The 13,152-nt window shown below is 27.8% G+C and overlaps 1 protein-coding gene across 1 annotated transcript in view; it reads right to left on the bottom strand.

Moving 5' to 3' along the window:
- Positions 1 to 13,152, bottom strand: part of LOC113384266 (sodium channel protein 60E-like) — a gene marked incomplete at its 5' end in the record, with an annotated part of 69,618 nt that overhangs the window by 9,327 nt on the left and 47,139 nt on the right. Inside the window, 9 exons of the mRNA XM_026622093.1 lie at positions 1,059 to 1,290; positions 2,434 to 2,627; positions 2,710 to 2,880; positions 2,951 to 3,165; positions 3,677 to 3,814; positions 5,437 to 5,598; positions 5,682 to 5,888; positions 7,941 to 8,136; positions 10,027 to 10,161. Coding sequence (XP_026477878.1) covers positions 1,059 to 1,290; positions 2,434 to 2,627; positions 2,710 to 2,880; positions 2,951 to 3,165; positions 3,677 to 3,814; positions 5,437 to 5,598; positions 5,682 to 5,888; positions 7,941 to 8,136; positions 10,027 to 10,161 — 1,650 coding nt within the window. The remainder of the gene's footprint in view (positions 1 to 1,058; positions 1,291 to 2,433; positions 2,628 to 2,709; positions 2,881 to 2,950; positions 3,166 to 3,676; positions 3,815 to 5,436; positions 5,599 to 5,681; positions 5,889 to 7,940; positions 8,137 to 10,026; positions 10,162 to 13,152) is intronic.

Below are 13,152 nucleotides of genomic sequence, written 5' to 3'. Positions count from 1 at the left end.
AATAAGTTTTTGAATTCATGAATGACTAAAAATAAGAGTTTTGATCACCACGTTCATAATTTGTAATTATATTTTTCAAACCAAATGTTATTCCATATAGACATAATATTAATTCTATGTAATATAATGTATCTCCACCATTGTTCATTAATATGGTAAATAATAAAATTTCACCTACTGCACCTAGGTTAGTAATGAAAATTAAAAGCATTATGTACAAAAGCTGATTATTGAAGATTTAATCATGCGAGATTTAAAGAGTTACCTTTAACAGATTCTTCGAGTACTTTACCTTGCTCTTCTGCGCGAATTTCTGAATACAAGAAAAACAATAACAACATCAAACTACGAAACAAATAGAAGAATTAATTATAATAAATTTTTAGTCAGAATGCAAAAATTAATATTTAAACTTTATTTTTAAGGACTTGAAATTTAAAAAAATATTCTCAAATTTTTTTTAGACTCTTAATTACAGTTATAAAGAAAGATATTATATGACATATAATAATCATAATAATATAAGATAATATGCCACAAACATTAAACATAAAAACAGTCAAAAATCAGTAATATTTAATCCATAAAACACAATAAGTAAAAAAATTATAATTAAAATAGTAAGTTATATAATATAATGAATAAAAATGTATCCAAATTTTATATTATAATAGTTTTTACTGAGTAATCATATTGGTGTTTTATGGACTTGTTAAAAACATCTATGACATCAAAAAACTTTGTCACTGTAGAAAAAATCTAACACCAAGTGTGAGCAATCAAAATATTCAAAAAACTGCACACAGTTTTGTAAAGCTAGTTTTGCACAGAAAATATAATGGCAATTTTATAGAAAAAGTTTAATATTTAATTTAGATTATGAAATTCAAATAATCTAAAAAATAGTAATAATTAATCGCTAAATATTGTCATAGATAAAACCCGATCCATTGCATTACTAAAAATTTAATAAAATATTTAATTTTTTTAAGGAGAATTTTGAGTATTTTCTGTGCAAAATAGAGAAATTATTATTCATGAAATTATTAATATCTAACCTCCTTCTTATTTTTCAATTCCTCACTGTTGAAACTGTTGAGCAACAACGCCAAGAACAAGTTGAGTACCATAAAATTGCCCATGACGAGAGCTGGTAGAAAAATTGCAAAGCAAGATCCAGCCCCTACTTTCTCCTCAGCTCTCATGCAGTCCCATAGCGGCTCTATCCACTCGCCGCAGAGAATACGGAAGATCATCATGAATGAATGGAAGAAGTCGTTGAAATTCCACCTGGAAAATTAAGGTCGAAGAAACCACTAGTCTACTAGTTAAAAATAAATTAAATTTAATTCGTAAATTATATAAAATACAAGCGATTCTAAAGTGCGGCTATATTTTTGTGCCTTTGGCATTCCTAATTGTCTTTCCTATATAAAATATCATTAAAAAAAATCTAGCTTTGGGAAAACAAAAGTCAAATTGTTCACTGGCTCTTCGACTATATCACTATTGTCTTTCATATAATTGTTGCTATTATGAAATATAATAGTTCTAGTTGATTTATTAGACGCAATGTAAAATAACTAATGAATGAATGAACCAATACTAAGTAACAAACTAGTGGGGCATGGCATCGTGCCTTAAGGCAAATTGCAGAAACTTTCCGTACCAAAAACTAGATTATTAAAAAAAACTTTGAAATAATTAGATTTTTGAAGAAAAATGACCCTGTTGAAAAATTTCATTTTTTTTTGTATCCTGTTTTTTTTTTAATTTTGAACACTTTTTTTGAGCAATCGCGCTGCATTTGGAGTCAAAATATGAATTCGCGGAAGCGCCGCGTAGTTGTCTAACGGTTAAACATTGGGTCGAAACCAATATAAATGTACACAAAATTATAATCTTTATAAAATATCTAATAATACTATATACATAAGCCTATTTCCTATTTTGTCTTCTTTTTTTTGGATTTCCGGAGAAGCTGAACCTGTATTTTTAAAAATTTTATCATTTGTTCATTTCGTCAATACAAGTCCAATGTTTTTTGTATTATTTAAATCGGACGCTCCATTATCTCAAAAACTGTAATACCATTTTTGGCACTTTTTGGCCCGTAATTTCGAAAGGCTTAAATCTGCCTTTGCCAAAAACAATCAGCACGTCACCTCATCAGTAGGAACTGAATGTTTTTATAATTATTCAAATCGGTTGATCCGTGTTCGCAAAATAGTCGACGCAAAATTTGTATCCGCACACACACATACGCACACACGAACATACATCCATTTTTTCTAATGTATGCAAAAATGTTTAGAAACCTCTGAAACGTAAAGATAAATAAAAATTTTTATTTTCGATTTTTTGCGATTACTATAACATGGCCTACGGGCAAAATACTACTACCTACTATAGACAAATTAAATTACAACTAACCTGGGAACAGGATCCGGAAAAAACTTGTCCGGTGTGTAGTCTTTTGAGAATAATTGCATACCAATCACAGCAAAAATATAAATAACTATCACTAACACAAATGTCAGATTTCCCAATGCTCCTATTGTTGAAATTATAATACTGAGCAAAACTTTCATTGTCGTCCATGACTGAGCTAATTTTAACACTCGCAACTGAAAGAAATAATAAAAAAATATTTAATTAAATATTAAAATTTAGTCTTTACTGTATATTTTTGTTGATTTTTCTACGTACTAGTCTAAGTCCTCTTAATACTGATAGACCATCCACAAGTTCAAATATCAAATCGAGTAAACTACCGGATACGACTATAAGATCAAAAATATTCCACCCGCACAGAAAAAAATCCTTGCTTAATGCTAGGATTTTCAGGAAGCACTCAAAAGTGAAGATGGAAGTAAAAACCTGAAAGCCAAAGAAGATGTTTTAGAAAATATAATTTACAAAGTGAATCAACTATTGATGCTTTTTTTACCTTATTGCCAATATCTAAAGCTCGTTCGACGCTTTTGCTCATTCCATGATGTTCGACGGCCAAAAACATGGTATTGAGAACAATGCATATCGTTATAGCCAATTCAAATAACGGATCTCTTACTATATTATAGAGGCATTGTTGAAATTGCAACCATCCTGCATAATCTATGCAACAATGAACGCATCTTGCACAGTTTCGATCTGGTATATCATCTAGAGAAAGAATATTGAGGTCAATATATGAAATGAATATATGAATAATAAAATAACAATTATATATAAAGCTAAACTTAAAAAACAGATTTTTAAATGTAAATTATTCATAACATTAAAAACTTAAAATTAATCAATAAATGCAACCCTGTAACATATTAATTATTATATATCAAGATATTTAATCGTAATAAAGTGTTAACACATACATGCAAAATTCTATTGATGATAAACTTATTTATCCAGGAAATTAATTTAAGAGTGTATCATTATTTGTTTCACATATTTTATTTTGATTATTTTGCAAGTTGATATAGATAGCATTTGATGGATTAGCTTCTAAATCCCTTCGAATAATTCGTTTGTTATCTTCTAGAAAAAGGATGTCAAATTAGCGGCCCGCGACCCTATAATCTGGGGTAAATTAATTGACTATATTTTTCAAAAAAAATCTGATTGAAAAGTCACAATTTTCTGCACAAAAAATGATAAAGCTTTTTCATGTGTATACCTATAACTACAACTTGCGACATATATTCGGGCGGCAAGCTGTACATTTGCTGTTTCCTTAATTTTCTGTTCGCGTTGACGCCGTTGCAACGCACGATTCGGCCGTCTTTTCTTGTTAACGCCACAGTAACTGGCGTTACTTCTTTTTGTAACTGGAAAATAAACGACATAGCATTTAGCTTCGTATATTATATATATATATATATATATATATATATATATATACTAATGTATATAAAAAAATACCCTTAAATAATATATAATTTATTTATGATGCAACGGTTTCATAAATGACTCTTTACTTCATATTCCATATCTTCAATTCAATTAATTTTCTAAATTAAATTTCAATCGTGCTTCATTCATACAATAAACTTATTTGGTGTAATTTTTCAGTAAATAGGTCATATGACTTGTTATTCGTTTACACTAGATTTAAATTATTAATAGAAATTTATTATAATATTGTATACATTAAAGCTCGCTTGGTCATTTAATAATACTTTAGATAGACTGGGTGATATGCTATTCAACAAATTGCTTTTAAATATTAGATAAATGTGAAATAACAAATTGTTGTTATAAACAAGTTGTTTATAAACATTTTTAAAAAACATAATTGTTACATTATTGAACAATATATAAGTTGTGACCTCTCAGACACCTTTATACGAGGATCAACCTCTAACTAAAACTTTATGCCATATTTTAATTTACTTTAAATAATATTTGTTCTTCGATTTATGTATTATTAGTAAGGTGACCATACTTTTCAAAGTCAAAATCGGAACGGTAGTTTTTAGTTATGGTAATCAGGGACGGTAGATATGGTAAATAATTAAAATATGATTTTGGAATAATAAATACTATTTAAGGATGCAATAAAAATTAGTTAATCTTAAATGAATCATTTTTCAAAATCAGAAACACTGACTTTTGGGTAAGAATATTTTTATTTTCGCATTTAAACTTTGTATAAAATTCTGTCTCCATAATTATCTTGAAAAAATTTGCATCTATGCCAGGCATTTAAAAAGATCGTTCTCACAATTTTTGATAATATCCATAAAATTAAAATGAATGGTTCCAATTTATGAATGTGAGAAGTTGTTTCAACCGGCTTTTGGAATTTTGTATTCGGAAATTTTCTCATTAATATATAACATTTTCAGATATTTGATCAGTAGTTGTAATTTTATTATTAAGTAATTGTAAAGATTAATTTTAAACCTATACTGTTCAAAAATACGGGTCAATCCGGGAAAAATTATCAAAATCCGGGACAAATATTGCTTTTCAAAAAACCCGGGATAAGAGCTGGAAATTTGGGACTGTCCCGGCCAGACCGGCACGCATGGTCATCTTAATTATTAGGTATTAATAATACAGTTGTTATATAAATATAAATAAATTAATATATTTAAAGATTAATATGCAGGCGTATTACATTAAATCAAATTTCAAAATACATAAAATTATAGCATTTCTCTTCTTCAAACTAGTAAGATTATGAGCAAAACATTTTGTACAAGAACAATAAAGCGGTTACTAATAAAGAAAGAACAAGATAGGTCAAGAATGTTTCTCGTGTATTCTTTATAACCTTAAAAGGATCACAACATATTTATGTAAAAAAACATATATTGTATGGTATTTTGATACAATTGCCAATTTTATTGCAATAATTAAAGTGCCTGCTAGTTGTTTTTTTACATGTATGAGACATAAAATTTTGGTAAAGTATTTTTACCTGAACTACGCTATGTACATGAGCAGGCGCTAAGTCTTCACTAGTAGCGTCTTCATCGCAGTGGTCATCGACTACACCACTGTCATCTAAAGAAGATTCGCGATTATTGCCGTCACTATTGTTACTACTCGCTTGACGGCTATGAGGTCCTAATTGACCACGGTATTGAGGACCTATATAAAAATGAATTATAAATACACCTACTTTAGGCATTTATTATACTATAATTATAGGTAATAACTACTCAATGCATTACACGGATGCAGCGTATCAGCAGATCTCTCTTGTTGGTCCTTCACACCGGATAAAAGCACTACTCTAGGTGCTTGGGGAGCTCGAGCCCTTTGTTGAGGTTCAGGGGATAATTTTTGAGGCGGAGGCGGAGCACCTTGTGATTCGGCTACTACTGCGTCTCGACGAGGAGATGGCGAAGGTGATGGTGTTGCCGATCTCATACCGTTACCTGTATAATGGAAAAAAACTTGAGATTTAACCAGTTTTATTATTCTATAAATATACTAAACTAGTGTTGTATGACATCGTGCCTTAAGGAAAATTGCTGCAACTTCCAGTACCAAAAAAATAAAAAATTTTGAAAAAGATTTTTTTTAACCTTTGAAAAAATTAGATTTTTTTATGATCTTGAAATGTTTAAAAAGAACTGACTTTATTGAAAAAAAATGACTGTTTTGAAAAAAATTTTTTTTTAATATTTTGAAATATTATGGAAATTTTGAACTTTTTTTCAAAGCAATCGCGCTGCTTTAGCTGCATACAGACAAAATATCAAAGCGCGTGAGCGACGCATAGTAGTCTTACGGATAAACAATGTTACTGAACCCATAGAAATGTCTATAAAATATCTGATAGTTTGATGTAAAAATATCTAGTCAATATTTTTGACCACCAAATGGTATTTTTTTCCCTAAATTTTAATTAGTTCCTCCTTTTGTAAAAACAAGTTATATGTTTTTTGAATTATTAAAATCAGACGCTCTGTTCTCCTAAAAACCGAGTCACTCTGTTTGGCACTTTTTGTCTCGTATCTTCGAAATGGCTAGGCCTGCCTGTGCCAAAAACTAATCGGCATGTCTCCCTATCAATAGGAATAGAATATTTTTGAATCATTCAAATGGGATGAACCGTGTTTCCAAAAATCGTAGACAATAATTAGTATCCGAACACACACACACATACATACATCCATTTTTTTAAATTATGAGGTATGGAAAAATGTACAAAAATATTTTCATTTCTTTGCAATTACTATAACTTATATATTAACCTACGGGAAATTAAAGAAGTTATCAATTTAATTATTTGATGACAATATTAGAATCAAGTTACTGATCAAATACTAGTTATGACGTTGACGTATGTATGTATGTACATATTTAGACATGTTATATTCTTTTTCATCATGGTTTCACAAATATTATGTTTCACCAGGAAATTTTAGAATATAAAGTGATAACCAGTTAACTGTGTTTCTCACTTCGAATATTGGGCACAGTTTTGTATCGTCCAAATCGAGTGTATATTCGCCCATACAGAATAAGTTGCGACAACTTATTGTATAAAAAATATTACCAATACTAATATAATATAATAATATTATATTATATTAGTATCGGTTTATATTACGAATGTTATTAAATTAAAAAATGATATTAGGTACTACATTCTACTTTTCTGTTAACATAAGCATAACATACGTATTGACCTAAAAACGGATTAGTATCCATGAAGTATTACATATGCAGTTGCAAAAGAGTGAAAATAGTTATTAATTGAAACTCTAAACTATTTTTAAAATAAACAATAGAAAATGCTATGCAAAATTTCAATTCTTATTAAAAACATAATTTCCACTTTTCGAGAAGTTCATGCACCTGCCTTAAGGTAAAATGCCACTTATAACTCTTTCTTTTATACAAAGATAGCCTCAAAATATTCTAAACAACTTAATATTTTAGAGTAATTTTGTTTATTTAACAAATTCAATTTAAATTGCAAATGGTCAGTGTTTTTACACGCATTTCGTTAATGCACCTGTTACTTCCCCATAACGAGTTTATTCGTTTAACACTGTTGACAGGCAAATACGTAATTTAAAATTCATTTTATTTTAAAACCTTAGTTTAATTTCTACACCTCTTTTACATAAAACGAAGAAGTTTCGCTATCTTTATTAAGAAAAAACTGAAAATTGCATATAGACAGCTCTATTATATGAAGCACTGTCGATATAAAGCCTGAAACTGCAATATTCAGAGTGTTTTAAGACTATTAAAATTTTCATGCAAGTGCAGCGCTGGATTTATTTACATTATTCTTCGGGTATATGGAAATTTTATTCACTTCCATTAAAAGCGACTTATGATGAGTCATAGTGCTTTTGCGCATTTGAAGAAGAAAAGTAAATACGGTTTCTTCAACGATGCTAGACAAAAGTATTTTTTTAGATTTATGTATATCAAACCAATAATTATTTAGTTAATAAGTAAATCATTACCATTTCCGCCATTGCCTTCATGTCTTCCTCTTTTCTTCCGCCTCATTTTTTTCCTGGAATACGAAGCTAGAAGGACGCCTTTCCTGGCGTCTATTCTCTTCTGAGAATTTTTGTCTAATTTTCGTACATCTAGACATGAAGGATCGAAGCTAAACGTCGAATCATCTCTGTGCTCTGTAAGATCTTTTTTACGTTCCTGCGAAATTGAAAGCAAATATCTTTTATTGATCTGTTATAACAGAATATTTCGAAGGGCATTCTGATATCAATAGATAAATGTATTTATTTAAATATCAAAAAATATGTTGACTTGACGTAAAAAGAAAATATTAAATTGTATAAATATTAAAATGTAAAAATAGATGTAGTTAAAATGCCAATGCATGAAATACAGCATCTCTAATAAAACAAAGCATAAATGATACTCAATACTATCATTAATTAATAATGATGAACGATAAATACGTTTATAACACCTGAATTCATGCAATTCATTCATTATCATAAATAAATTTAATCAAATAAATGTATTCAGGTTTTCATATGTTTACCAAGCCGAATCAATGCAGCTCTTGAGCTCTTGCAATTATTATTAATTAATTTAATAAATAAATAATGTTTTGTAATTGAAGTTTTAAAAATATAAGTCTAAAATCATTATCTCCTTCATCATATTTAATATCTAAATTTATTAAATTCATAATAAATATTTGGAAAGTATATTCAAGTCTCTGAAAATAAAAACTTAAATTAATTAATTAACATTATTAACGCCATGTCAGTCATATTTGTCTGACACTAAGAAGTTCCACATGAATCATGTTACACATATATGTTTGACATACGCAATTTGGTATAAGACCAAAATTTTTATTAGAAAGGTTTTAACATTTTATTTATCATAGGTCCTAGTGTTACATAAAAATTGTGTTTTTCCACAAATTTTAGAATTTTTTTTCAAGTAAAACTTCTTTAGGCGCAACTAGAGTGTAAATCCCTATAAATGCAACGGAAGTGCGTTACGGCAGATAAGAGTCGATAAGATAAGAGTCCAGTGCCAATGATTAGACATTCGCTCTCGATGATATCATTTCTATTCGGGTCGATTGTGATTAGTCGTCGTGTATGTAAATAGAGATCTGTAGTTGTATGCGTACCGATACCAACAAGGAAACGACATAGATAAAAAACTAGCAAAAAATGAATCAGAATAATATTTTACCCTGTTCCTTGAAAATAATAAAAACAAATTAATAATAAGAAAATTAATTAAACAATTAAACGTAATTAAATGAATGTATGTTACTTTTACACCATTACACACCATTACATGATGAGTGAAGTTGCAAAAGCAATATTTGTTTCAGCGTTGTTTAACATAATCCACTGTGTAAACGAATATTATAGAATTTATTAATCAGCAATTACTTCATTTTTCTAATTAAGGTTCATTTCTAAATGCTAATTACAATGACAAACCGATCATGTCTTATTTGAAGAATGACTTTAATTATATTATTGTTATTAAATATTATACATATTTTTAATGCTATTATAAATATATAATTTATAATTTATCATTATATAAATGTGTATAATGGTTAACACTAATAAATGTGTGCATCACGAATGTTACCATATTACTAACAAACATTTTTCAAAAGTGTTATATGATGTATTTATTTTTACTTAACCTAAATTTGCTACTTTGTACAGTAGCAAATAAGTTTTACTTCAATCGCGTGTGATCTTTACGCGATTACGTGATATTTTAAGTTTTCTTGATACATTTTAACTAAAATATCTAATAAAGTTATCATGGCCTATGTAAAAAAAATCTGATAACGTATTACTATAAAATTTTTATTACGCATAAACTGTGTTTACTTATACTATTCAAGAGTATGATAGATAAAGATTTTTACTTCACTGGATGGATCAAAACAAACGACTTCAATCGACTAGAACAAAACTAGAATTGTTTCGACAATAATTTTCCACTAAGATTACTAATCCGGAACCTATATTTTTCTACAGCCTTATACAACTTTTACGCAAAAAGTTGTAATGGAATTTTGGAAATCACCTCTTGCGTAATTTCCGCTTCCTCTTCGTAACTCAGCGCGACGACGGCGAGCATTAAGTTTATGAGGTAGAATGAACCAAAAAACACAACCACGGTGAAAAATGACACACTCATCGGGCCACATGATGCTAATACCTGGAAAAAGAAACAAAATATACTTTATTTTTATATAAAATTTTGAGGGTACATTTATACATGTCTTGAGAATACACAATAAAAATTTTGAAATAAAATATTAAATATTTTTGAAATGACATGCAATCTCCGGCGGCGCCAAAAAAAAGGTCCTCCACTGCTGGAGTGATTGCAGCCTTCTCCGTTAACTAGATAATATTGTTTGTACAATGACCTACGATAAAAATAAAAAAATTAACAGTATGGCGGTATGTTAAAAAAGATAGTCGAGTTTTACCCAAAATTTTAATCGTTTTTGGCCTGCCAAAATTCGATTTTTAATCAGATAAAAAAATCGATAGGTCATTGTACGGAGAACTATATATAGAACATGTGAAAATTTTCGATAGTGATGGGATCATTTGTTTTTGAGTAATCACTGCAGCAAATTCGGAAAATGCTGTTTCGAGTTTAACTTTAAGTCCATTGCAATTAACGAATACACTAATTGCATAAATATAGAAAATTGGATATATTATCTTATATTATATTGGATATATATCATAAAGTATCAAGTTATCTTTAGACTATTCTCATAAATGCTGCAGCAGTGATTTATGGTCATTTTTTTAAGTTTTCATATTTATTCACTGAAATCTGTTTAAACATTTCTAGAATCACTTAAACATTAAACACTATGTTTATATTTTTTTATCATATAGTAATTTTTACGCCTGTCCTGTAATGAACAACAACAAAAAAACTGTAAAGAAAAAACGAATTTGAAAACACAAAATCTACTAAGCATCGTCAGAGATTTTGAAAATTGGCTATCAATTTGGAATATTTGTATTTAATCATATATATTATTGTAATAAATGCAATATTGCAGAAGCCAGCAAAAATTCAATGCTTTTAGCTAATAACAACAAACTATCATTATTTAAATTGCAAAGCTTTATTTATATTTCATCAAATAATAGTGAGCACTGAGTTATCCGTAACTAGTCGTTAATAAATAATTTGTTAATTAGACCTTATTATGAGTATTATATTTAATATTTATATGTTTACATTTAGCTCTTTTTATTCAGAAAAGAAAAAAAATTGTATAACCAGATCACCGGAAAGAAAAATGGCAATATTTGAAAATTCTTAACGAAAGTATTTTCTATCATTGTTAGTTTTTTTGGTCGTGAGCACCTTTGTTTAGCTTAAAACTCCTTTATATAATTTATTAATAATTTAATTAATAATTTATATATTATATAATTATATAATATAATTTATATAATTTGTATAATATTTAATTTTTATGTCTATGTTATTTAAATGTTTTATAAGATGTATTGTTATTTTTTAAGTTTGATTTAAGTTTGTTTTTAATATAATCTACTCTTTAAAAGCCTGCATGTGGGTAGGGTAGAAAAAACAATCTAAGCCTTTGCCCTGGCAAAGGTGTAAACAATAAAATAAAGTGAACAAAAAGTAAATTAAGTTAGAAAAATCAACTTTAAAAGAAATAAGTTGAATAAATAGTTATTCCAACTTAGCCGATGAATATCTCTGACAAAATACCACATCAAGGTTATATACAGTGTTATCTTTGTAAAAATGTACCCATAAAATTTAATTTTGCATTGGCTGAAAAATGTTTAAAAAAAAATTATTTCGCAAAAGAAACAAGTGACAAATTTTTGAAACACAGTGAAAGAATATTACTACAATGATAAATTAATAATTGAAAGTTAATATAAAATGTTTGTGCCATTTGTAGGTTAGGTTTTTTTGTGCGGAACGCTCGATTGAAAAGCAAATGCATAGATTTTTGGCTGATCGTGACTAGTGTTAGAAGTATCGAGGCAAAAGATCGATATTGAGTACTTTGAAAAGTATCTAATCAAAATATCGATGCCAAAAAAATATCGTGGCAAAAGTATCGATATTACTCAATATCGAATTTTGAGTACTTTTCATAAAAATCAAACATAAGTGCAAGAAAGATCTAAAACTCATTAAATATTATATCACAATATCAGAATGAATTCTATTGCTTGTAATCTGATGTGTTAAATCAGAATCATTTTCAATATTGTAAAATTTTAACAGTAATTTTTCAATACTAATTTCAAATTCTATAATTTTTCAAAAAAAAGACAAGTTATAATAGTTGATTATTTTTGATTAAAACAATATAATATTCTGATACTATATTCAAAAAGCAATACTTTTTAAGTATTTTTAAGCACAATCATATTTTTAATATTTTTCAGTGCAAACAATTGCCACAAGAACCAAATTAATTTATTATTTTCTAAAAGTTTTTTGCCCACTATACTAAAGAAAGTATTCTTTAGTTTTGTTGTCATTCATTCAGAAAAGGTCAGTTGAAATCCGATTCCTAAAATATGTTCATAATGTGCACAAACTGAAAACGAGACATTTTAAGATTCACGTACCACAAAGAAAATATTGCTCTTCTGTTCTTTTTTAAATTGTTTATTTAATTTTTAATTTACAAGTACTTTACTTCAACTTACAATTCACATACTTTTAGAAAGAAAAATAATAACGCATTGAAATCTATGAGTATTATTATTTGAAATAATTATATTTCGATTCTTTTTTACGCAAAATACTAATATATTGAAATTGATGAATATTATTATTTGAAATAATTATATTTCAATTCTTTTTTAAGCAAAATACTAATATATTGAAATTGATGAATACTATTATTTGAAATAATTATATTTCGATTCTTTTTTACGCAAAATACTAATATATTGAAATTGATGAATATTATTATTTGAAATAATCATACTTCGATTGTTGAATATGTTTTTATAAAACATTTTGGTACTTTAAAAAGGCGTTTCATTTTACAAAAGAGTAATAAATAAACATCTTTATTTATTAGTGTGGTCATATCCATTTTGGGTTTTTGAGCAATAAATTCTGAGACTAATGACCCTTCGGGATCATTTTTTGACACTTCTCTGAACAATTATG

The sequence above is a fragment of the Ctenocephalides felis genome, unplaced genomic scaffold (genome assembly GCF_003426905.1).
Source record: "Ctenocephalides felis isolate EL2017-DRISC unplaced genomic scaffold, ASM342690v1 CF-g0.4_SCAFFOLD_00845, whole genome shotgun sequence".
Lineage (NCBI taxonomy): Eukaryota > Metazoa > Arthropoda > Insecta > Siphonaptera > Pulicidae > Ctenocephalides > Ctenocephalides felis.
The sequence above is the reverse complement of the archived record's forward strand: the minus strand, read 5'-3'. Positions and strand labels throughout refer to the sequence as shown.